General features: G+C 44.4%; 1 protein-coding gene across 1 annotated transcript; it reads right to left on the bottom strand.

Annotated features, from left to right (window-relative positions):
• Positions 1-7,630: 7,630 nt before the first annotated feature.
• Positions 7,631-11,446, bottom strand: PROKR1 (prokineticin receptor 1; the record flags this gene model as incomplete). Its single annotated transcript, XM_082276806.1, has 2 exons — positions 7,631-8,327; positions 10,950-11,446. 2 exons carry the CDS (start codon positions 11,444-11,446, stop codon positions 7,631-7,633), a joined length of 1,194 nt encoding a protein of 397 aa, XP_082132932.1.
• Between the last annotated feature and the right edge of the window lie 14,099 nt (positions 11,447-25,545).

Genomic DNA, 25,545 nt, shown 5'->3' with positions numbered 1-25,545 from the left:
GCCTGAAATTCAGCAGGGGATACATTCTTGTGTGGCTTCATGTAGGCATCCAAATATGCTCCAGCTGGTTTTACAGACTTTTCAGGACTTTGTGGATGTGCCCTCTACAACACCCATGCCCTGGTTTTTGACTCAACTTGTATGCTTGTCTTGTTGTGAAGAGGTTCCTCTTACAGAAAAAATTGCCAAGGGGGAGTCAAGCCAAGCACTGCCTGGGCCTTGCCACTGCTGCATTGAGCTGTGTGCAGGCTAAGCCCTCTCAGCAGGCCTGAGACCTCCTGCTCCCACCAGGCTGGGGCTGTCTTGGGCAGGGAAGTTGCTCTGTGAAGGAAGCTGCTGGCCTCAAGGGAAGCTGCCCTCATGGCCAGGAGGCAGGAGAGCCCGGACCTGGCTGGAGCTGGGCTGTGTCAAAGAGGAACTGTCTCAGCGCGCCCTGCCCAGGAGGCACCTCCACAAGCAGGTGCATGCAGCTGCCACAGGCTGGAGCGGGGCTTTCTGGAGGAAGAGGAGGAGGGGGAGCTGGCCTCATGTGCCAAGGTGTTGGCAAGGAAAGAAGCCGCTTTCCTTTGGGGCCCAGGAAGAGTGGTGCTCCAGGCTATGGGATGCAAGCTGGGGCTGTACAGCCTGAGCTCCTAGCAGTTCAGAGGCTGGGCACTGGGGGTGGACATCAGCTGCTCCCCATTTCTACATCAAAAAAACGTCATCACACACACCCCCTTGGCATTTGGAAACTTGAAGGGTAATCTTGATCCTGTCCAGTTCCGCTGTAAGAGGAGTTGGGAAGGATTCTTTTTGCTAGATTTCTCGGATAAAAATAAAGCTCAAACGCGGCAATATTATATCTGAGAACTGTTTTTTGATAAAGAAAGGATATGGACCCGGCCGGAGGGGGATAGAAAAGAGAGCAGAGAGGGAAAAAGAGAGACGGATAGAGAAATGGAAGACAACGACAGCATTACCACCAGGACACCGGAGCGCCCCGTCGGCGTCTGTTCGGCAGATGGAGCGGGCGTGCGGCGAGCCTGCGCAGCTCTTCTCACCGGCTGGGCGCGACTTCCAAGCGACGGCGAGCAGCCTGTGTCCGGCGGTGGCGAACGACGGCTGCGGGCCGGCTGCCGGACAGCGCGGGAAAAGCGGCAGCGGAGGCGAAGCAGATTGTCGCGGCGACGGGCTGCCTCGGGGAAGCGGCAAAGCAAGGCAGAGGGACAGGCGCAGACAGGGAAGAAGCAGGACCGAAGGCAGAAGAAGGCGAGGGGGTGGGGACGGAGCGAGCTGAATCTCCGAGCAAGCCCGCCCTCCCTCCAAGAAACCAAAAAATGGCGGCGGCGGGTATTGCAGCGCAGTTAACTGCATTTATGTGCTAAGATTCCTCCCACAGCCCGTTTTCCCGGGCATTTTTTCTGGGGTCTCTCAAATTGCTGGAGGATGCAGCCTCCTTTTTATCCTAACTTCCCCGCATTTCCCTCTCTCCTTCCCCCTTGGCTGAGGTGTTTGAGAGGTACAGAGTTCCCGAATCACATAATACAGACCCCCGTTTTTCTTTGTATCTATGTTCTTTTTCTCTAAGTCCAGGAATTTAGCACAGTCTTGGGTGAGCAACAGTTTGTGTCAATTAGAGGAATTCCTCTGGAATTTATGGTTCCTCTCATTGCTTCTTTCACCTATTAGTATCTGGCTTTATCTACCAGCAGGCCCACAGTTAGTTTGGAAAGACACATCCCTCTCATTCATTTTATTATGGTGCTACATGTGTTATGTGCTGTCATGTTTATTATAGTTTATGCATTGTAAATGTATTGCAGAGTATGTACTGCATTATATCATGGTTTCTTGCCTAGCTATTGTACTATATGGTACAGTACTGTATAGTATTTTGCATTGTATGTATTGTAGGATTTTGTGTTTATTGTCTTGTGTTCATTATACCCTAGAGGAGCCAGTTCTTTGCCACACCACAGGAGCCCTTCGATGTTCTGTTCTACAGAAGGTCTTCCCCATGCCCCCCTTAGGAACCTCTTTCCCTTGTCAACCCTCAGGAGCCCTTTACGGTGCAGTCCCACAGTTCTTTACAGTGCAACCTCTCAGGAGCCCTTTAGCCTGCAGCCCCACAGGAGCCCTTCTCCTTGTTGACCCTCAGGATCCCTTTGCCACGAGGCCCAGATCTTTTTGGAATCTTATATTGAATTATCTTCAATTCCTTCACCACACCACTGCCCAACTCTTACTGGAGTTGCTAATCACAGCCTCACAGAGGAGTCCTTCACTGCATACTGCTTACTGACTCTTCCGGTTTCCTCCTCACCTGGTATTTTTTGAAGAGTGTCACCACATTGGCTCCGGAGGAGTTCTTCACACCTGTTTGGTTTTTTGGAGTGCTTTCCCATTTGGCTTTTTGAGAAGCTTCCGCCTTTCCTAGGGGCGTTTCACCCTGTGGCTTTTTCCTTGATTTCTACAGTGCCTGGCATATGTTGGAGCACTTTACAGAGCCATCCTGGAGCAGTGCATTACCCGTGGCTCTTCCAGAGTGCTATGCTCCCAGATTCTATTGCTTTGCCTCAACCTGCTTCCCGTGATTGCCTTACATGTGTTAGCTTGCACATTTTTTTCTTCTTGAATCAACAGATGAGCAGGTAGAGGAGTTTTCATGGAGTTTTGATGTTCCTTTTTAGCTCAGGGATACCTTTTTCCAGGAAATGTTACTATCTTAGTGTTCTCTGTCACTTAGTCTTGGTTTTGAAGAAGGTGACTTTATGCTTTGAGCAACTTTGTGCTCAGGGATGTTTCTTAGTATCCATCATTTTTTGGTGGTTTTTATACTGGGATTTGTACCATGTTCTTTTGTTCTGGTTGGCATTTTGAAGGTCACTTTTGAAGCTGCAGGATTTCCTGCCTCATCGGTGGTTTTGAGGGAGCTGGTTGTGTTTAGCCTGGAGAAGATGGGGCACAGGGGTGACCTTCTCACTCTCTACAATGGCCTGAAACAAGGTTGTAGTCAGGTGGAGGTTAGTCTCTTCTCCCAGGAGCAAGACAAGAGGACATAGTCTTAAGCTGCACCAAGGGAGGTTCAGGTTGAACATTAAGAGGAATTTCCTTCACAGAAAGGATGGTTAGACATTGGAATGGAGGTAGTGGAGTCACTGTCTCTGGAGGTGTTTAAGGAAAGACTGGCACTCGGTGCCGTGGTCTATTGATATGGTGGTATTTGGCCAAAGGCTGGACTCAAGGATCTCAGAGGTCTTTTCCAACCTAATTGAGTCTGTGATTCTGTGATTTAGGGCTTTTCCTGGCAATATGTGTTATGGTGCAGCCTGTAAGACAGGATCCTAATAGAGTGTATGAGAGATCTCTGTGAGTCTGAGGGTCAAGCGTCCATCCTGCCTCAATTATGCTTTCTTCTGCTCAATGGTGTGTGGTTTTCCCCACAGGAAGTACACAGTATTTGGAAGAGGAACAGCCCAAGCACCCAACAGGTGTCACAGCTGATAAGACTGATCAATAGTTAATTCATGTAAGCACAGTTAACTATTGGGAGACAGCAAATGTTGATCACAAAACCTAAGAAGTAGGATTCACCTTAATCTTGTCGAGAGGAACAAGAATTTACTTGAGACCAACACAGAAACTGCTGTCTTACAAAGGACTATGCATGCCCCAGAAAGAAAGGTGAAAAGTGTATTGTGATGAAGACTACTGAGCTTCATCAGAAAGACCTCCGAGGAAGAAGAGGAGCCTTCCTCAGTGCAACCACCAGGACACACCACGCATTTGTGACACATATGCTAATGGTATTAATGACTTCCAAGAACTAATTGGTATAATCACTCCTATCCCAAGGAATGTGATGACTATTCATGAATTTTACCCATAATATTGTGTTGTAGGAAGTGCTGTCTGTGTGTGTGTGTTTGGAGGAGCGATCCCCCACACCTGGTGCGCTGAATAAAGCAAATACCCACTTCTCTGACTCTGTCTCTGAAGTGTCTCCTGGCCCGGTTTGGGACGATTCACAGCCCTGCCAACACAGGGAGAGGGAGAATGCAGACACTACAAGCATTGGATAAGTGCCTGGGTACCCAGCTGTCAAAAGCTGAAGCATCTGTTGCTACTTGTTGGAGTAATGGGAATCCTGGGATTATCTGCATGACGTCATTCCCAAGGTGTTTGACATGAGCTGATGCAGTTTTCGGTGATGCTGTGCTGCATGGGCAGCAGCTGGAGGGTGCTGTTGCCACAGGAGAGGCTCAGAGAAGAAGGACCACAGCAAAGTCTTGGCTCCTGAAAGGAGTCAGTCAGTCTTCAAGGAAATTTTCTGTGCTGGCTACTTTGATGTACGCTGGCCTGGGATCTTGCAGGTCATCGCCCTTTTGTAGAGAGACAATTGCTTTAATGACACAGCCTTTGTTTTCTCAGTGCCTGTTGCTGACAATAGCTGTTTTTCTTCTCTTACTGCTCTCTTAGCCATTTGGAGTCACTATTTTAGCTTCCAGGTGTACCTGGGTTTATGTTTTTCAGTATGAAGGAGCAGAGACTGGATTTTATCCTCAAGTTATCCTTGGAGAAGCTGCTGTAGAAGGAAGTTAGCCTATGGTTTTGGAGCTGTGCTACAGGAGGACAGCTAAGCAGTGATCTGGTGTGGTAGCACCAGTTTTGCATTTGGCAGTAAAAATTGGAGCTATCCACAACCAAGACATGGTGGCATCTGGTTGATTCACCACGTGGTTATCTAACTGCTGCCAAAGGCTCTCAGGAGGATGCCTCACTCCCTTCCACTCCTCATCCATGACACATCCCACAATTCTTGCATGATGGATCCCTTATTGCAGCTGTTCCCCTAGAGCTAACAGTAGGTAGCTGCTGGCCACAGAGGTCTTGCTGGAGTTTTTCCTGCTTTCCAGTAGGCAGGAGTTGTGCTGGAAAGGCCTGATTCTCCTCTGAGACAGATGCTGCCTTCTTCCCAGCTTGTGCTTGTCTTTCTCTGTTTACGCATGGCTCTTGCAAGCAGAGCTCCAGATAGGTGCAGTTCATATTCAATTCCCTCTCTAAATATTGTCCTTTAGTAAGCTGTGTGGGTACAAAAAAGTCTTTCTGTTCTTTTCTTCCCTGCACACCTTACTTAAGTCCTAGGGAATGTGGGATCTGTGCTTGGATCAGGGAACAGAACCGTCACTCTTCTTCAGTGGATGCTCTGTGGATGCTACTCACAACAAATGCAGTTGAGGGCAAAGCATGACTTCTCCTGCCCTATCCAGAGGTTCAGGCAGCAACACCACTTTGCTGTTGGGAAGACCTCAAAATGTCAAAAATACAGCAATCCCCAAACCTAAACTCAGCAGGGGCTGTGGAGGATGCTGCTTTGATACTTTTGTCAGGCCACGGGGGTGAGAACAGTGGTCAGGCCAGACTAGAAGAGCTCTCTTGAAGCTCTCAGAGTGATTTCCAGAGTTTTAAAGCAATCCTTTCCCCCAGATTTTGCTTAGTACTGTATTTCTTGGTGGAGGTTGAAGGATTTTTTTATTAACTCACCCATAGATGGATTTCCCTAGTGTGGAAATTATCAGTTGACTTTGTTGCACCAAAATCATGTAGGGAAAACAGGTGGAAGGAGTATCAACACACTCTAATAACAGGTAGTATTGCTAGCTAATCCCCAATAACTAGGGCAGGTTTCAGGAGATAAATATGGGAGCATAGTTTCAGAAGGAACCATAAAATTTCAGGCAAGATTACAAGATTAAGCTTTTTGATGGTGAAATACTTCAGCTCTCTGTTTTTTTAAATTTCTGTGGCAAGCTGGAAAACAAATGTAGCCCTGTTCAAAACTGACATTTTGAAGGATGATTTCAGTAATTGTTTTGCCTAACAGCAAATGATGAAATACTCTCCAACATATATTTAAGAGCAGCTAATGATGAGAGGTTTTGAGCACTTTAATGGATTTGAATATCCTTTTGCCCTTAAATTTAATTGGTCAATTTTTCTTCAGCAGGAATGGGATCATTCACATTACTCAGTTGGGTAAGAAAGTGATGGCTAAGGGAAAAAGACAAAAAATAATTCAGAATGCTGATACTGAGGCCATGTTTACTGTTTTATTGGCAGGATTTGCGGTTCACTTTAAATTCACGATCAGACAAGTTATTTACCAAAACCATTTACTCCAAAAGTAGGCACAACCACATACTTTAAAACAGGAAACATTTGTCATCACAATAGAAAAGATTCGATTTCCATACACAGAAGTCCATGATATGTGTAGTTGAAATGAGTAGGTATTACTGTTACTGTCACCTGCCTTGTCACAATTATCAGTTAAGAAACATCCAAACTGGAGTTGCACTAAATCAGAACAGTAAAAGAAGCACTGCAGAAGGAAATGCAGAATTCATTTAGAGTTGTTGCCTCATATCTGAGCAGACAACAAGCTACTCAACTCAGCCAGAGGCCGGCTCACTGAAGCCTAAGCCTGTCTTGCTCCCAGAAAGATGGATCACCTCGGGATCTCCTTGGTATTTTGGCTTCATTTGTCCTTTATTGTGAAGGTGCACACAGACTTGGTACGATATCTGGTCGGTTTTTTCCCACCACCACGCTGTAGTTTTATATGGATCCCACTGACAAGCAAGCTAAAACACATGAAATTCCATTTGAGCATAAGAAAACACTTTTTCACTGTGTGAGAGCTGTTGAACACTGACACTGGTGATCCAGGGAGACTGTCAGCATTCCCTGGAGTCAGTGAAAGCCCAGCTGGACACAATCCTGGGCAATGTGTGCAGAGGGGTAGGCTAGACAATGTGGAGATGTTATTCCCAACTTCTACAATTTTGCGATTGATTCTGTGATGAGCTCAGCATCTCAAGGCAGCAGAAGCTGGCCGTAGGGTGCCTGGAGGTGAGGGAAGAGGTCCCTTTCATATGCATCTGTGGCATTACCAAATACATAACAGAGTAACACTCTCCATCAAACTAAAGAGTGGAATATTGATAAAGCATTCTTAAACAAGGTGTCACAGGAAGAGACTTGAGGTTTTCACTAGACTGTGAAGCAGATTTTAGCTTTCAGAGCATGTGCCTTTCAGAAGATCATGCTGCGCACTGGACAATAGAAAGCTGGTGGTCTGTAGGCTTCAAGAAGCTTTATCATGAGGGCTAAACTGAGAGGTTAAAGAGAGACAGGAAGCAAAATGGGCTTTTTTGCCATCCTTTCTCTTCTGAGCAGAAAGAAAAGGACACCAAATAGCTTAAATATACAAGTCATAAGCTCAAAGGGGTTTAGAGGTTTCTCTTAAGAAACAAGGAAGCATCACTGCTAGAATCAGCACTGAAATTTTCCATCATTGTAATATGCTCTAATACATTCATAGACTTCTTTGTTCTTCTTAAACAACTCTAAAATAAGTGTCTACATCCCAAATTTACAGCTGTGTGAACTGAAGCACAGCATCAGTTCAAGTTGGGGGAATATCCAGTAGTCCAGTGAGAAGAGTTCTGGTGGGAATGCAAAGTAGGCTGCTTCTTGAGGGCTCTCACCAGTGGTGGGTATTCCCACAGACAAGGGAGAAGCTTCTGAGAAGGTATTATTTCCTCTTTACCCCCTCTCCAAAAAAGGTGAGATTAGAACTGCAGAAAATTTATTGTAGTTTTATGCAGTCTACTTCCTCTGTGATTGGCATTACACTTGTTCTCAGGTCCAAATCTGTGCTAGATTTGCTTCCCTTATATGTTGACCTCCATCTGAGCAGCATGATCTTCTTGAAGTACTTCATGGTGTTGTTTTTCACGGTTACAAAACACATGGTGTTTATCATGCTATTACTCATGGCGATGCACTCAACTATGTAAAAGGCAGTAAGATAATGTTTCTCTTTCACAAAGATGGTGGGGAAGAAGTCCCGGACAATTGTGAAGCCATAGAAAGGTGCCCAGCAGAGAACATAGGCAGTCAGGATGCACATCAGTACCATAACAGTTTTCCTTCTGCACCGAAGCCTCTTTCTGATTTGTTCTGTCTGAAATCCTGGGACGGTTTTAAACCAAAGCTCGTGAGAGATTCTGGCATAGCACAAGGTCATGGTAATCACAGGTGCTACAAATTCAATGCCAAAGATGAAGAGGAAGTACGATTTATAGTACATCTGCTGGTCAACTGGCCAAATTTGGCCACAGAAAATTTTCTCCTGGTTTTCAATTTTAAATAGCACAGTTTCAGTAGCAAAGTATGCAGATGGAATAGCTACAAGTATGGAGACGATCCAGACTAAGGCAATGAGGAAGGTTGCTGTTTGATAATTCATGCGTGGTTTCAGTGGGTGAACAATGGCCAGATACCTAGAACAGAAAAATACATTCAAAATGAAGTCTGAAAACACTGTTAGTCAGAACACACTGACTACAAGCAAACAGAATTGGGCAGGAGGAAATTGCTGTCACTCCTGAGGGGAGAGCCTGAACATATTAGTCTGTAAGAACATAATCATCTGTAAGAATATTTTGTGAAGTAGCAGCCTGGAGCTGAGTTAGTTATAATTTTGTATCACACCTTCTCCTTTTTAACAGGAGCAGGAGTTTGAAAAATGCAGTATTATGCATCTACTCAGGTCCAGGAAAGAAAAGACAAACATGTAGAAGCAGGAAAATATTTTCCTAAGGCAGAGAGCTACTTAAATAGCTCTTTTTACAAAGAGGTCAAATATACATCACAGTGCACCCCATGATAACCACAGAAATAAGAAAACCAAAGACCTAAGATGATGCTAATGTATGATTACAGGTAAACATGATTTTAAGCCACCAAAAGAATGTGTATCTATTTTATAGATACACACCTTAGAGGAGTGTATATCTATTTTCTGCCCATACAAACCTTTTTTGTGTGTGTTCTGGAGGTAACTATTGCTTATTCATCTTAAATATACAGTATTAAGTAATATGGCAAAACAGAAAACTCAAGTTAGGTATTTGTACTGCTTAGGACTATAAAGCTGCAAGGTTGTGGTATTCCTGCTAGGAGGAGATTTTTATCAGAGGTCCCAGTACAACCATATTTAACCTAAAGAATTGTTTCAAAAAGTGGAATTTCTCATTCCTTTGGAATATATTCCATCTCTATATATTCAATACATAGAATAGCATCCATAAGAGATATTCATTCTAAAGTTAAAAAGTCAGCAGCGCTTTTCATCAGCCAGATATTGGAAGCAGATAAATTGTTCATGGCTCTTAATAGTGCAGGGTAAATTCAGAATGAGTCAGCCTCATTGTGGAGCAGATAGGTGAACATTTTTAGATTGGATCCTGGGGAAGCATGTTGTGGCATAATGTATGTGTATGTATTTATATACATATATCTGAGCATATCTGCTCAGCAGAACATTTGACTGGATGGGATCAATCTGTCCAAGAGAGTCAGGAGGGAGCTTTTGTGGTGGATTTCCTGATCATCATTGCTTACCACATGTGGGCTGTTACCATAGAGTGGTCCTGCAGTTTGTGAATGAAGTCAGATGAAACTGTCCAGGAAGATGTGCTCCAAAAGTGTACATAAAACACACCAAGTGCCCATGGGTGTTCGTCCAGGGGACCCAGCTAAATATTTGCAGTGTGGACATTGGACCCTTATCACACGCTCTTCCTCTTCAGATATGGTATTTTTTCTAGTGTAGGTGTGGCCTTAAAAACCTGAAATTCCTATTTTTTCATGTGAATAGACATGAAGGAAGAAAAAAGAGAGCCCTCTGTAAAGGAAACCCTCAGTGGGACAGACTTACCTGCTTTTCACGGCTGATTTTTTTAAAATTATCTAAACATGGGAAGACTTTTGTTAAAAGCCTGTTCTGTTTAGAGACAGAAGTCAACAATCTGTATGACATAACCAGCATGGAATAGGTGATTGTTAAACAATGATGTTTCTCTCTGTTTACCAAGTCAAAAGCTTGCAAGAAAAAAGGAAAGCAATGAAACTATAACAGTGTGTTCTTACAACAAGCTTCAGTGGTTAATCTTTGCCAGGCTTGTTTTTAAAGATATGTGGGAAGATATGCTATAAATCTGATTTCTTAGCAGACATAAGGGCGCCATGACCCATGTTACTTCATCAACCAGGGATGCACTAGCAGAGCTTTCCAAGAAAACCTTGTAGGAGCTGAAAAACTGATAGAAAATGGTAATGCATACGTGGTAGTGCTTAGAAGCTTTACCCCAAGTCCTCAGCTGCTGTTGAAAGGATATTCTGGTAGATGCTTGTTAAGGATTTGTTTTGTAGGAGCTGATCGTTCCCTTGCCCACGCTAGGCAAAACATCTCTGAACTTCTCTAGAGTCTTTTCACAGACTTCTGTTGACAACAGGAACTGCTGAATCAGCCGCACACAAGCTGTATCTGTACACCCTTCAGCAAGGTTAACTACTCCTGAGCTGACTTTTGCATTAAGGACTGAAAACTGCAACACTATACTAAAGTTTGAAATGGCACATGAGAGAAATTGGGGGAAAGAAGAGGAAGGAGGGGTGGGAATCACATATATATATATATGCAAAGGGTCTACAGAGATGTGTATTATGTTTGTACATGAAAGAAGGCTTGCAATGATGGCCTTTCTGTAAAGAGTTTACTGAGCAGCTCTCTGGCCTTCTGTGAGTCAGTCACGTCAGACTTATGTCAGCACAAGGCTGATCCTCAGTGCCTTCGCCTGTCAGTCCATGGTGCATGAGACTGAGAGAAGCAGCATGAGAAAGGATACAATTAAATTATATTGTTAAAATTCCTGGCGTAAGAGGCAGGCAGTCTCTCAGGACTCCAGCACACTTGGAAAGAATTTCTTCACTGAAAGAATGGTCAGGCATTGAAACAAGCTGCCCAGGGAATAGTTTACAAAAAGTGTGGATTTGAGGACATGTTTTAGAACCTCGGAAGCTGTGGCCACATCTTTGTGCAGTTGTAGCATCCCACTTACCTGTCAACAGCTATAGCCAGGAGAGCATTGGTCGAAACATAGAGGGAGACGGTTCGTAGGTAGTTGACTGAGGCACAGAGGACATGGCCGTGCTCCCAGGACAGTTGCCGCACCACGTAGTAGTCCATCTCAAAGGGGCAGCACACGATGGCCACGATGAAGTCTGAGATGGCCAGGTTGGCAATCAGTAGGTTGGTTAGGTTTCGCAGCTTCTTGTAGCGGGCGAGAGCAGCAATGAAGATGAAGTTGCCAATGCCACAGACCAGCATGATGCCAACCAGAGCAACCCCGATCACAATCCTGGCTGCAAAGAAGGTGCAGGTTTTGGTCATGTCATCCTCACTGTCCAGTGGCAGGTCATAATCACTGTAAGTGAAATTGAAAGGGAAAGAGAAGTTTCGCGAAGAGGTGAAATCCCCATCATGGAGGTTGTAGATTGCAGCAAAGTTGAGGCGGGCGGTAGCATTTAGGTTGCGTTCAGTTTGCTCCGTGGCCATGTCTGTCTTCTTTTGGAATGTGCAGCTTGGCTGGCCCTTGGTGTTGTGTTAGAATAGTGCAGTGTGGCAGGGCACGAGAGTGGGAGGTGAGAGACCTTACCCAAAGCTTCCTTTTGAGCAGTGAGTAATCTTGTCTTTGTCCCCAGAAGATTATAGGACAACAGCCTCACTTATCTCCTTCTGTGGGAACAAAAAGTGGAAAATGTCTCTTGAAAGGAAATGACAGCAAAAGTACTGACCTTGAAGGAAAGAAATAGCCACCTTATTGCCCCACAGCTCTGTTGCTGCATGTGCATGGAAGGAAGAAATACCCTGTGAAGGGATGCTTCTGTTCTCACAAAATAAATGCCTTGAGTTGCTTCATGCATTGGTTGTTACACCAGCAGTTTTATTTACCAACAATGAAATTTTCATCAGGCAGTGAAATGAAAATAAAGAAGGAATGTAAAATCTAGTTTAAACCTCCACTGGCCTGCAAATCCATGGTGCTGTCATCATTGTGCAAGGTAAAAGACACTAAAATGACAACTCAGTGTGCTGAGCACATCTGATGTGCTTTTGGACAAAGTTTGTGCTTTATTTCTGGTTGTTTCAGAGTGATTTGGTAGAGGAGAACGAAAAGAGAACTGATGTCCTTGCTTCTAAATACATTTCTTAATGAAGTAAGAGTTGCAAAGACCCAAGAAAATACTAAAGCCAGCACTTCACTTTTGGCAGCCGTTAATTAAATACAGGACAAAATTTTCTGCCAGCATAATCCATTATCACTTCTGTCAAACAGGTGAAGCTCTGCCAATTTGCAGAGACATGAATTTTGTCCCATGAACAAGCTTGTAGAGCTTAGCTGTGAAGGCAAATCTGCCATTCACATGGAAAGTGTTTCTACAGACAGGCTCTTAAGATGAAAGGGAAAATCTTCCATAAGCAAGACAGAGTGCCTTGAATTTTTGATGCTGGGGAGGAGCAGGCTCCCCTCTTTGTACTGCCAGTTGTACCAAATATTTAAAAAGTATTAATTTTTTCCCACACAGAGGGAAAAAAAAAATCTCATCTACTCCTTATTTTTGCTTCTCTGTATCAAAATGCTGAGAAGGCATCTTCCCATGGTCTATCTAGGAATCTCCACATCTGACTCCTGGTTGTCAGGACAGTCCCACCTCATCCCAGCAGAGGATCGGGGGGGCATTACTGCTTTTTCTGCCCTCCAACAGTAAGTCCTCAGGGTGTCAAACGCTACTGAACAATAGCAGTCTTGGCTACAAAGGATAATCTGCGTCATGGAGCTTTTGCTCCCTTCTTTCCCTGGAACCACCCTCAGACCCTGATATACTGACACTTAACAAATATCTGACAGAAACTCTGTTTTACAACTTTGGTCACCACATTGTTTTTCAAACTGAGCATTGCAGAACAGAGTAACAGAAAGCCAAAGCCTGAAACTAAACAGTTCTGACAAGGGACTGCTTTAGGAGACATCTCCACAGCTGCCTGGAAAGGTAAACATTCATTTAAGAGAAGTGCTAAATAAACACTTGGATGCAAAGTCTGTTGGCCACAGCAAGGGGCAGTATCTGTGTCAGATTTCACTGCTAAATACCAAGAGAGCTATAAAATAAATACAGACAACACAACCATCCACAAACTGACATAACACTATCGGCAAAGCATACCTGCAGTTGGTCTCATCTTCTTGGAGGTCTCAGGCACCCTGCGGAGAGCCGCCAGGTTTCTCCTCTGCACATGTCTTGCTCTTACCGGAGGAGAGAAAGGATAACTGGAAGTAGCCCAAGGACTCCACTGAGCGCTCATTTCCCTCCCACTCAGGTTTGCCCTGTGCTCAGCGGAGGATGGCTCCGCTGTCTCTGTGCCTGCATCTAAAGCCTTTGCTCAGTGGGAGGCACCTTGACGCTGTCCATGCATTTCTGATTTTAAAGAGGCAGCGCGATCTGGAGACAATAGAGCACAGCCCTTTTGGGGTTCCTCTGCCTTAAGCCCTCTGAATGCATGGAATTGGCAGAATGGCTTTGTTAGCAAGCTTGAACATGGAATATATAAACCCCAGTCTGCCCTTGCCCTTTGGGTTTTGCCTGTGCTGGGCAGCAGCTGCCTGCACCTGATGTGACACAGAAGCAAAATACAAACCTCCCACTGGAAAGGAGGGGGAGGAAGGAGGGTGATGTGCTTTCCCAGGGACCTTTCTCTGTGTGTCTCTCTCCGGCTATTGTCTTTAGGACTGCAGCTGCAGTAGCTCCAGAAGAAGGAGGGTCACACAGTGAATAGCCATAAATCAGAGGACCCCTCACAGCTTTCCTTGCCTTCTCAAGGAATTACTCAGAGCAGAAAAGTGGCAGTGAATCCTTAAAGACTTGGCATCCTTTGTTAATGCTGCCTTCTCACTGCTCCGAAGCACTCACACCTGAGAGAGCAGTTCTCCAGAAGGAAAGGAAATGTGTGGCACATGACTATCCTCTTCTTCACCTCCAGACTTATTCACTTAGCTGACATTTTCCAAGGTGCATAGTTGGGATACATTACATAGTCCCTAGCAGATGAGGCCAGCAAAGGCTGTCAGACGTCATGAAGAGTGTAGGAGGTTTGCAGAAAAAAATGGTATGCCATCAATGCACATTCACAGCTTGTGAGCTGGTGGGCACTTAGCTCTGGAAAAAGAAGGTAAGGAAAGAAACCTGTGGATATGAAATATGTCTGGGATAAAAGATGTCTGTGGCATTCCTTCCAGAAAACTTGAAGATCAGAAAGTCCCCAATGTCTGCACAGAGCGTTAAGAATTTCCCAGTAAATACTTCGCTTGGCTTTGTTTTGAACAGCCAGTGTAATTGGTGAAAATACATTAAGGGATTTTTAATCTCCTGAAAGGGTGCAACCAGATGAACAATGATGAAATCAGAACCAGTTCATCTGTTAAATTCTGTCACAAAAATTATAAATATAGTAAGTATGGAGAGAGGAACAAAGGAAACTGAGTGTGTACATCAGAACCATGTCAAAAAGATCCCTAAAATGGGCCACATAAACCTTAAATGTCCCTGAAGAAAAGATACACTAAAGGGAGTTTTGCATTCAGAATGTTCATGATCTCTTTAAGACTTTATTTAGCTGTCTCACATGAAGTTATCTAGTGAGCTAATAAAGCAATATGATATCCAGATATTTATATTCCTTTAGGCCAAAACCTCATCTGCTGCAGAACTCTCTCTCCCCATTGACTCAAGGCAAGTTCGCATCAGAACCTTGATAACTCCAAGGTTTTTCACTGAACACTGCATGCTCAATGTGAGCTTCTGTACAGCAGTTCATCTCCTGTGCTCCAAGGAATTGTGCTGTATGTGTCAAGCGATTCTCAGAGAACACCAGTAGCATTGTGAAACAATGTGATTTACATGTGCTGTGCAAGGCAGTGCTTTGTAGCTGTGGACTGGGAGTCACTGAATAAAGAACAAAACCAGTCCTTGGGCAGAATGGTAGTTCAGGGGTGGATCTAGCACCTCAATGACTGTCCCAGCACCCTGCCCCACTGCAGCAAGGGCTGGTGTGGTAGTAGTCTAAGGGCTCCAAATCCAAGGGGTATATGTCGGAAGCATATGTACATGATTCTGGTGTACGATTTCTGCAGAGGACTAGGTTTCTCGTTAATAACGTTAACTGGTGATTCCCCAGTGGTGTCACAACACTCAACACAGTCTCACAAGGCATTTCCTGAGACCAATGTTACCAGTGTGATAAATTCAGGCTGAGAAAGAAAAGTTGGTACTGAAAACTATCATGTAAAAGATTGTGTTGGTTTTGCACGGCCTGGTTTTTGGTAGTGGGGGAGGCTACAGAGGTGGCTTCTGTGAGCAGCTGCTGGAAGCTTCCACCATGTCCAGCAGAGCCAATCCCTGATGTCTCTGAAGATGGACATGCTGCTGGCCAAGGCTGGGCCAATTAGAGATGAGGGTAACGCCTCTGTGATAACTTATTTAAGAAGAAAATCAAAACAAAGAGGGGCACAGGTTTTTTTCCTAGCCACAGAAGAGGAGGTGAGAACATGTGAGGGAAACAACATGGAGACACCAAGGTCTCATGGAGAAGGAGGGGGAGGAGGTGCTCCAGGTGCCAGAGTCGAGATTCCTCTGCAGGCCATGGTGGTGACCATGGTGAAGCAGCTGTGCCCCTGCAGCCTATGGGGATCCATGGGGGATGCAGAGATCCACCCGCAGCCCATGGGGATCCACGGGGGATGCAGAGATCCACCCGCAGCCCATGGGGATCCATGGGGGATGCAGAGATCCACCCGCAGCCCATGGGGATCCACGGGGGATGCAGAGATCCACCTGCAGCCCATGGGGATCCATGGGGGATGCAGAGATCCACCCGCAGCCCATGGGGATCCACAGGGGATGCAGAGATCCACCCGCAGCCCATGGGGATCCATGGGGGATGCAGAGATCCACCCGCAGCCCATGGGGATCCACGGGGGATGCAGAGATCCACCCACAGCCCGTGGGGGAGGTGCTCACGCCAGAGTGGTTGGATGCCTGGAGGAGGCTGTGATCCAGTGGGAGACCTGGTGGAAAGACGGGGGGCCACTGCTTCCAGGCTGGAGCAGCCTGTCCTTGGAGGACTGCACCCCGCAGAAGACTGACCCATGCCGCAGCAGGTTTGGGAGGACTGCTCATGAGACTGGAGCCATGGAGAAGGAATTGTCTCCTGTGGGAGGGACCTCAGGACTCACAGGGGAAGGACTCATCTCCCCGTGGAGCAGCAGAAGAAAAACTCGGGTGATGACCTGACCAAAACCCCCATGCCCTGTCTCCCTGCACTGTTGGTGAGAAGGAGGGAGAGGTTGGGGGAAGAAAAGGTGTTTTAAGGGCTTGTTTTACTTCTCATTTTCCTCCTCTGATTTTGTTAGTAATAAATTCACTTTGTACTTCTAGGCTGAGCCTGTTTTGCCCTTGGAGTGTGTTTTCTCCCAGTCCTTATCTCAACTCGTGAAGCCTTCATCAAATTTTTCCCTCTCCTCTGCCCAACTGTGGCAGGGGAGGGTGAGTGAGCAACTTTCGTGGGTGCCTGGCATTTGGCCAGCATCAAACCATGACAAAGATTCACATTCCTGTTTATTTGTTTTGGTCATTAGTATGCTCACAGGTTGAACAGAGAGGTCATTTGGAGGTTGAGTGATGCAAAAACAATTGCAGTGTAAAGTACTTGTTTGGAGACTTTGAAATCATGAAGGTCTAAAACCAGCATTTAGCCTGGGAACAGACCTGAGGACTCTGGCCCTACATTTCAAAACAGCAAACTCACTACCTACTGTCTAGTTTTTCCTAATTGCTAAATAAATTGGACTCTGAGTGTTGTAATGTATGTGAACCCTGACAGTGTGCCCCAGGAATTCATCAAGCTTACTGAAATGTAAACTGTACTAAATTGGATTGGGTAAGAAGAAGCTGGGAAGCAGAATACCAAGACAGCATGGAATAGATAAAGAAGGACTGTGCCGCACTGGACTAGAAGCAATCATATTTTCTGAAAAGTGGGTGCAGAGCGCATGGACAAGACAGAGGGTTGTGTGCAGTGGTTGCAAAATGCATAAGTAGAATGTAATGTAAACAATAAAGGTCTTCTGCAAAATCGTATTGATTCGTTGTTCAGAAGTTCTGAGCTCCCACTTCTGAGTGAGGTAATTAAACTTACCTAAGCTTTGCATAAAGTATAGCTGGGGTTTTCCAAAGGTTGCTAATATAAATCAGGCAGTGAAGTGGGACAAAGCATCAGACTTATGATTTCCTGGGAAAACAAGCAAACAGATGGTGCAAGCACACATGGATTACAACCATGTGTATTTTTGCTCAGTATTCCCACCAGACATTCAGCTCAGGGGTTTTACTCAATCTGAGAGTCTGTAACTGATACTAATGAACACTACATTTGCCTGCAGAAAGTTAAGTATATATATATACTTTTAATACATGGAAATATGCCTTGTGGCACAAGAGGAAAGTGACTTTTAAATAGAGTTTGGCAAAAATATTTGCCACACAGAAGGAATCCCACCCTACTCAGCTGTTCCAATGGTGACTTGGGATGTGGAAATGTCCTGGAAAGGAGTGAGCAGAGAAGAATTTTACTTTATTACTGGATTATGAAACCATATTAGTTTCCTCTTACCACCTTTTTCTGCGTCCTTACTGAGCATGTATCATTTTGTGCCTTGGGAAAAGGCACAAAGCATGTGTAGGAACCGTAGAGCAGGCTGTCAACAACCACAGTGACACTCTGCCAAGATGGTTGTCAGCACTGCTAGAAGAGCAGATGTGGCACTTTCATCCAAAAAGTCTTTCCCTTTCAGAGCAGCACAGGTTTCTGTGGACAACACCATTCAGGTGGCTCTCACAGCCGAATGACACCAAGATTTAGCTGAGCTGCTCAGAGCTTACTTCATGTGCAAGGTGACCCAGGGGCAATCAGCAGCTCTTTTCCAAGTAGAAGCTCCTCTGTTTTCACTTATCTGCGGGTTTTTTTCCCCACTTTATAATTCTCTATCAGTGTCTATTTCTCATTTTCTTCATCTTTGTTCATCCTTTTGTGATTGTGTAGGAAAATGGTGTTTATTTTGCTCACTTCAGCTTAGCATGCCATTCTGTGAGAAGCACCCCCTGCCCTCAACAACAGTGTATGAAATACGTAGAAATAGCTCTAAGAAGCTTATGTTGTGACTGGCACTTGTCACCCTCACTAGAGAAGCAAAAATGATGGTATTTGAGGCAGGGTAGGAAACAAAGACCAGCCAGACTGTGCATGAGTCTTGATGCCACAGTATATGACATGAATGACCACAAGAAAAACATATCAGTCTTTAAACATTCAGCATTTTATTTAATTATTAACTGTTCCTTTGGGTTTTGGGATGTATTTTTTAGGCTTTGTGTGTTTGTTTTTGGTTTTTTTTTTTTAATCTGCCTGCCTTAGAGCAAATATCTGTTAGCACAAACCCTTCTATTGAGCAGAGGCCTCTGAAAAGCAAATGTTAAGAAATCTCAGGATTATCATCTAATCCATACTGCTGTTTCTGGGCTGTGTTACATATATACAAATAATTTATGAAAAATGCTTTCCTGGCCTGATGGCAAAGAAATTTTTTAATGTAGAGCTCATGTCTTCTATATGAAATTATTAAATGTTTCTTAGCTGCACTACACAGAACTAATGGTCCTATTTTAAATTCCTTATTTTACTATCTCTGATCCAGATTTGAAGTCTGCATTTGGCTTCTTCCTCAAGAACAGGTTTATACAGACCCCATCTTCAAAAGCTTTTGAATTTAGAAACATCCAAAAGGAGCTTCACATCTCATTCAGGCTTGTCACTGCTCTGGATTTTCAGAGATAGTCTTGTTGACTTTGGATTTCACTCAGAGAAACACTTGGTTCATTTTCTCTTTCAGTGAGTGTTATGAGCTTTGGAATGCTTTTGGAAATGAAGCAGCTTTTTACTAGAAGTGTGTCAGTAGGAGATATATCCTTCCAAAAACCTGCCAACTTCTTTGGCGGTCTAAGTAGGAAAAATTGAATGCTGCATTATTAAAAAATTTAAGTGTTATCCATTCCAGCTACAGTCTCAAGTTTAAGCTCAGTTGTCAGCCCTTTCCTTTGCCATTGCTGTTCTCTGTTACAAACAAAGCCATGTAATTTGTATTATCATCACTTCAGCATCTCCTTTATTCTGCTCTTTGTATTCAGTGATCATTACTTTCTGTTTCTTTGCTGCAGACAGAATCCTACTCCTTCACATCTCTCCTTTGGAATACTGTGGTGGATCTGCCATTGCTATTTTTCATTGATGATTTGGTATTTCACCATGGCAGGCAGAATGGTTCCAAGATTTTCTCTCTGCAGTTCCCATAACCCCATTTTTACCTAAAAATAACCCTTCTTTTCATTATCTCTACCATCTCAGCATAAATAAACAGGCCAGAGCATGTCACTATGAGCATTTTTACCTCCAGCAATGACTCAGAGAGGTCTGGTTGGCTCTGGTGCCTACATGGAGGCAGGTCCAGGTCCTCAGCTTCTCCTGTAGCAAGATATGAAGTATTTAAAACTCATGTCCCATTCTACTGCCTGAGACAGTTTTTGGTGGTTTATTGTAAATTCTTTTATTTCTCCCAAGTTATTTGAGATTTAAAGGGCTGTTGGAGTTCAGTATCAATCTGAGAAAGAGTTTAATATTCTGTGAAAACCTTGTTGCAGGTATTAGATATTGCTGGTTATTTCTGTACACACTTGAATTCTAATTCAACAGAATAATGCTTAATGGTAGTTTCATTGGAAGCTACTCAGAGCATGAAAACACAATCTTGGTGTCAGGATGAGTCATGAAAAGCTGGTGTCACCTTATTTCTAACATTAAAAAAGGCCTTGTGGTACTTCTGATAATGTTGTCAAAAGTGCAGGGCTTGATCAGCTTGCTTCTCATATTTTTGAAGTCTGAGAGTAGCATTGAAGGAATAGGAGATGAAAGGCATGTCCATGCTCCCCAAACTAGGTGGAGATGAAGCAAATCCATGCCAGAAGATGCCCATCCATGTTTTGGGCTGGAGTCTATGTCCCCCCAGGCACTCCAGGGCTGACTGCTGACCATGTGGCTGGCAGTGTGGTGGAACAGGCTCCTGTCCAGGACTCTGTGGAATACAGGTTATTTAGAGTCAAAAGGAGACAGATGCTGGTTTGTCTGAGAGGGACAGCTCAGGGGCATGGATGTCAGAGCCAAGGGCTCAGCATCTCCCTTCTGGTGTGATACATAGACTGAGCTAAATACTTTGGGGCAGGAGTGACAAAGCCCCCACACTGCAAAAGGAACCTCTTTACCATTTGGTAGTGGTGAGGAGGAAAACCCTTCCTTCTCTCTGCTGGTGGTCACAGTGGCCACGCAATTATACCCCCATGTGTTCTTGTCTTTAAAAGTGCAGCCACAAATTCTTGTGTAAAAATCCTTTTTGTTTGATAGTAGGATTGATGAGTAGGACTTGAGAAAATCCTGTCAAAGCTCGACACACCAAAGTGGGGTAACCTTTCTATGGATGTCCACCAGGATGGTGTGCTTGGAGACCCATTGAATAAGGTACAGCTCAAGGGTCCCACCTGAGGGAGGTAAGATTATCCATGCTCTCCTCTTTGTCATATTAGCTGTAATGAAAAACATTTTAGGTGATAATTTACAAAATTTGAGTGCCTTGCTTACTGGGATCACAATGAATTAGCAGTGATGGTTCTTTTCCTGGAATATTTAGAAATTATGTGAACAAATTAGAGGCAATAGGAGAATGTAGCATGGCTACAGCTGTGTGGGAATGGGCATCCCTCAATTCCAGAATTGCAAGTCCTTGAGGAATAAAATGCACGCTAAGTCCCAGCCTTTTCTATGGGACCTACTTAAAATTGTTTCTATTTGGTAGAGACCAAAATTGGCAGGGAATGGCCTTTATGAAATCAAACCCCATTAATTGTGACCTTCTTAAAAGACCCCCTGTACAGGGGCTATGACACAGTGTCACAAAACTAGCTCAGGAGGAATTAACTGTTCAGACAAACTTGTATCTCTCAGCGTTGGGGATGTCATGGTTTAACCCCAGCTGGCAACAAAGTGCCATGCAGACACTCACTGCCTGCCCCCTCCCAGTGGGATGGGGAGAAGAATCAGGAAGAAAATGAAAAACCTAGTGGGTTGACATAAGAACAGTTTAATAATGGAAGCAAATTTAAATATAATAATAGCAACAATAAAAGCAAGAAGAATAGATAACTAAATCCCAAGAAAAACAGCTGCTCACCACTTGCTGACCAAAGCCCATCCAGTCCTTGAGCAGTGGTCAGCCCCTCCCAGCCAACTTCCCCCAGTTTATGTACTGGGCATGATGCTCTGTGGTATGGAATATCCCTTTGGCCAGTTCTGGTCAGCTGTCCTGGCCATGCTCCCTCACTTGTGCTGCTCCTTGCTGGCTGAGCAGGAGACACTGAGAAGTCCTTGACTTAGGGCAAGCACTGCTCAGCAACAACCAAAATAGTGTGTTATCAACATTATTCTCATCCCAATCCAAAACACAGCTGTGTACCAGCTGCTAAGGTGAAAATGAGCTCTATACCAGCCAAAATGAGGACAAAAGATGAATCAGCCTAGAATACAATCTCCAGAATGTTTTAGAAAGAAATTTAGCTGTTCAGAGGTCATTTGTATCTCTTGACTACTGATCCCAAAGTAAACTGGTAGGAGCTCACTGTGGGAAAAGTCATCACATGGCATGTAATGCACAAAGGCCAGGTGTCATGGTTTAGCATAGTTTGCGTTTTTAGTAAAGCGGGCTTCAGCCACGGAAGTGATTCTCTTGCAAAGAGGTGCTTACAGCTTCCTCTATAACCCAACAGATCCAATCAACTGGCTAGTTTGAAAATTGGCAACTCTTTTAAGCCACTTAAGAAGCTTGACACGCTTCTGTGATCCACATTTAAGAACGAGCAAAGCCCGGGAAAGCTCTCTTGCTTTCGGACAGGTCACTAGGGATTCGCGGCGTGGCCCAGCAGGGCTGGGCCAGGCCCTGCTCGGCACGCCCCGGCTGAGTCGGCCGCGGCACAGCTTGGCTGAAGATCTCGGCCACTTTTGTTTGCTGGACGCCCGGCCCAGCCCCCTCAGTGCAGGCTGGGCCAGCTGGGAGACAGCCACCCCGGAGCCATGCGGCCCTGTTCCATCCGCGGCCCTGCTCCGTGCAGGCGGCCCCGCGGCGCGTCTCGGCCAGGCCGGCCCCCCTCCCTTCCTCCAGTGCGGCCAAAAATTCATCTGAGGCCACAGCCTGGCGAAGATCACGTCACCAACAGTGAGAGGCGAATTCCAGCTGCAAGGTCCGGGCGAGATTAACCCTTTTAGTGCTATAAGATTCCTCCAGAACAGATGAAGCCTGCAGACATCAATACTCTCCCGAGTCAGAGGAAGAGGAAAGGTGAAGGCACGTGAAGAAAACACCACAAAGACACCAAAGTCAGTGAAGAAGGAAGAGCTGAAACCCCGAGAGAGGAGAAAGAGGAGATGCTTCAAACTTAGAAGCTGAAATTATGTTGTAAAGCTATGGTGGTGATGAACTACGATACATCAGAATACCCGTTGTAATTTCATGAAGCATGGGGGGTGGAGCGTTCAAACCGCAATCATGAGCAAAACTACCTGTGCTGAAACAAGCAAATGTTGAAGTAGCTGTGATTTGATGATAAGCTTGAACAGAGAGAGATGAAAGTGATGAAGACCCTTGCTCCCAGGGGAGGGGGAGGGCCTCTGTTCCTAGAGCTGAAGATGCTCCCAGAGATAGGTGAAAAGAACCTTTGTTTCTGAGCAGCTCATCCTTAAAATGGTACCCCACTAGCTAAAGATTGAACTCTCAAAAGCACTTGTGGGGAAAGCTGTAAGTTGAGGGAAGGGACTTTCACATGCGAGCAGAGAACCAGCCCGGGTGGCTGTCTTGCTGTAACACTGAAGCCATGAGAGAACTGTTTCTTGTGGAGATGTCTCCATAGCATGAGCAAGAGACACTCCTCTCCCTAAGTGAACTGAAAAAAAAAGATTATTATAGCATGGTAAACTGACTGAAAATCTCAAGGGTTGTCTTCTCATGTTGTCAGTGGGAGAAGGGAGAAAGGCGGGGGGAAGAGAAGTGTTCTGAAGGTTTAGTCTGACTTTTTTTTCTTCTTTTAGGTCTGTTAATAAACCTCTTTATATTCTTCTAAGTTTTGTGCCTGCTTTGCTTTCTCCTAATTCTTATCTCACAGAAGGAAAATAAGTAAGTAATGGATATTTTGAACTAAACCACTACATCAGGATAGTGGATCTAATGCTGTTTGTGAACCAGAGCATAACTGACCTGCTGTGAGAGACCCTTTGGGGGTGTTTCTGTCCACATGGCTGCAGAGGGAGGCAAGGGAGATCACGCCTTCCAGACTGGGAGTTAGCTCCCATGCTATGGATGCAGCAGGATGGCTTGCTGATGGGCAGCCTGCTCTCTCCCACTATTATGAGCAAACTTTCATTTAAATGAGCTTTAAATTTTAAGACCAAAGTTTTCCCAGAAGAAATATTTAATCTGAGCCCAGCTGGCCTTTTAAAATCAAATTCTTTATTAACTGATTTGTTGTTATTAGCCACCAGGAAATGCACTTGTAAAGACACTAGTTAAAAAATTTACAGTTTCCCAGTACCCTAATTTAGGTATTTTTGCTGCAGGGAGTTCACTTGGAAGAGAAAAGGAGGACATGTGGATACTGAAAAGCTAGAAGAGGAATTTTCCAGCTTTCTGCAGCATCCTGTGAAGTTTTCCTTTCTCACGCAAGCTAGCTGAAAACACTTGGAGGTTTTTGTAAACCAAGACTTCATCTAACACCTGCAAACTTGTTTTCCAGTATTGTTATGGTACATTGGAAAGTTATTTTGAAATGGGTGTTGTAGAGTCTCAACCAATCATTCTGGGAGGTGGTTGATCAAGGAACCAATAATATCATGCCATTCTTCCGAACCGAGTTATAGAAATGATTTATAATTAATTAAATAAGCCCATTTCTCCTTGGACTTGAATTCTGTGTCGTTCTTTTTGCTGTCCCTGGTACAACAGCAACAGAGGACAGACTGGATATTTGAGTACAATTCAGATTTTTTTTAAAGGCTCATTTCTCATGCAATGCTGTCTGAAATCATGTCAGATTATTTTCTATCCAATACCTGATCCATTACCACTGGAGATTTTTACCGTACTATTTTCTTTTGTTGCTTTTGGAGCCAGCTGCATCTTCAAGATCTGTAGCCCCCTGTTGAACCTGAGACAGCCTTTAAGGAAAGATAAAGATGATGACAAGTCACCCCCTCCCTAGTACACAGAGACATTATGAAATGTTCTTTCTGCCAGGGCAAATGGATTTTCCTGAGCTTTCTGTATTGGTTTCCTGGACAAAAGAACATTTTTTGCTTGTGTTTTTGTTCTGTTTGGGTGATTAAGAGGTCGTTTGCTAAAGCCCACAGAAAACTACCCCATGTGTAAATTTATTTCAGCCCACTTAGTGAGAAAGGTACCAACATGATGGTGTGAAACGCTGTGTGAAGGAGATCTGTGGGATACAAGGAGCCTGCTTGTGTCCCCACCTAAGAAAGGGCAATTTCAAAACATGCTCTGAAAGTCAAAGAACCAGTGCTACCCAGAAGACTTCAAGTGTCTGGCAATTTTTTACAGTAAGACTTGGCATCCTTCAGCCCCTGTATACCTGACTAAAGTGATTTAAGTCAGGAAATTTAACACCAGGCAGATGGAAGTGCGCCAAGTCGGCTCCCTGGAATGGAAGCTCCTCCTCAGCTGTATGGAAGCTCCTCCTCAGCTGTATTTGTACCAGCCACAGGAAAGTATTTAGATACAGCTGGCAAGGCAGCAGGAGATGACAAGAAAATACTGAGAACTCTCAGCTCTACTAATAACAGGTCCTAAAACCAGTGCCACTTCTTATTCTTTAGGTCTGTTCAGAACAAAGCCACCCTATGATAATGTTGACCTGCTGCTTTTAAAAGAACATCTCCTGGTGCTGGTGGGGTGGTCTAAGGCTTGAGCCTTGACACTGACAGGCAAGAGTTTGAAACAAATTCTGCAATTAAAATGACAGGCAGCAGAAATTGCCAGTCATTGAAACTGGTGGTTTTTGCTTTGTAAAGGTAAACTATTGAAAAAGATTAAAAATTAATCACATTGATTGGATGGTCTGGGATCACTCAGAGATGATAAACTTCTCTAGAACTCACACTGGCAGATAAAAGAGTCACCATTAAGATGGCTGGGGTAGAGGGAGGTGGAAAGGGGCTCTTCTGTTTGAAGCACTCATGATGTTTGTCGTGGTTAAATTTATATTATGGAGTGATGTATTTGAAACCACATTGAAACTCTCACTGTCTGTCAATGCCAGTGTCACACAGTGCCCATCACAGGAAGAGACAAGATCTGTTTTTTAAAAAAAAATTGGTGTTTTAGAATTTAGAGAAAATTCATTTCTACTCTTTTCCAGCAAATACCAAGCAATGGATTT

This window comes from Coloeus monedula (assembly GCF_965178545.1).
Source record: "Coloeus monedula genome assembly, chromosome: 2".
In the NCBI taxonomy this organism is placed as follows: Eukaryota; Metazoa; Chordata; class Aves; order Passeriformes; family Corvidae; genus Coloeus; species Coloeus monedula.
This window is presented reverse-complemented; position numbering and strand designations above follow the sequence as displayed.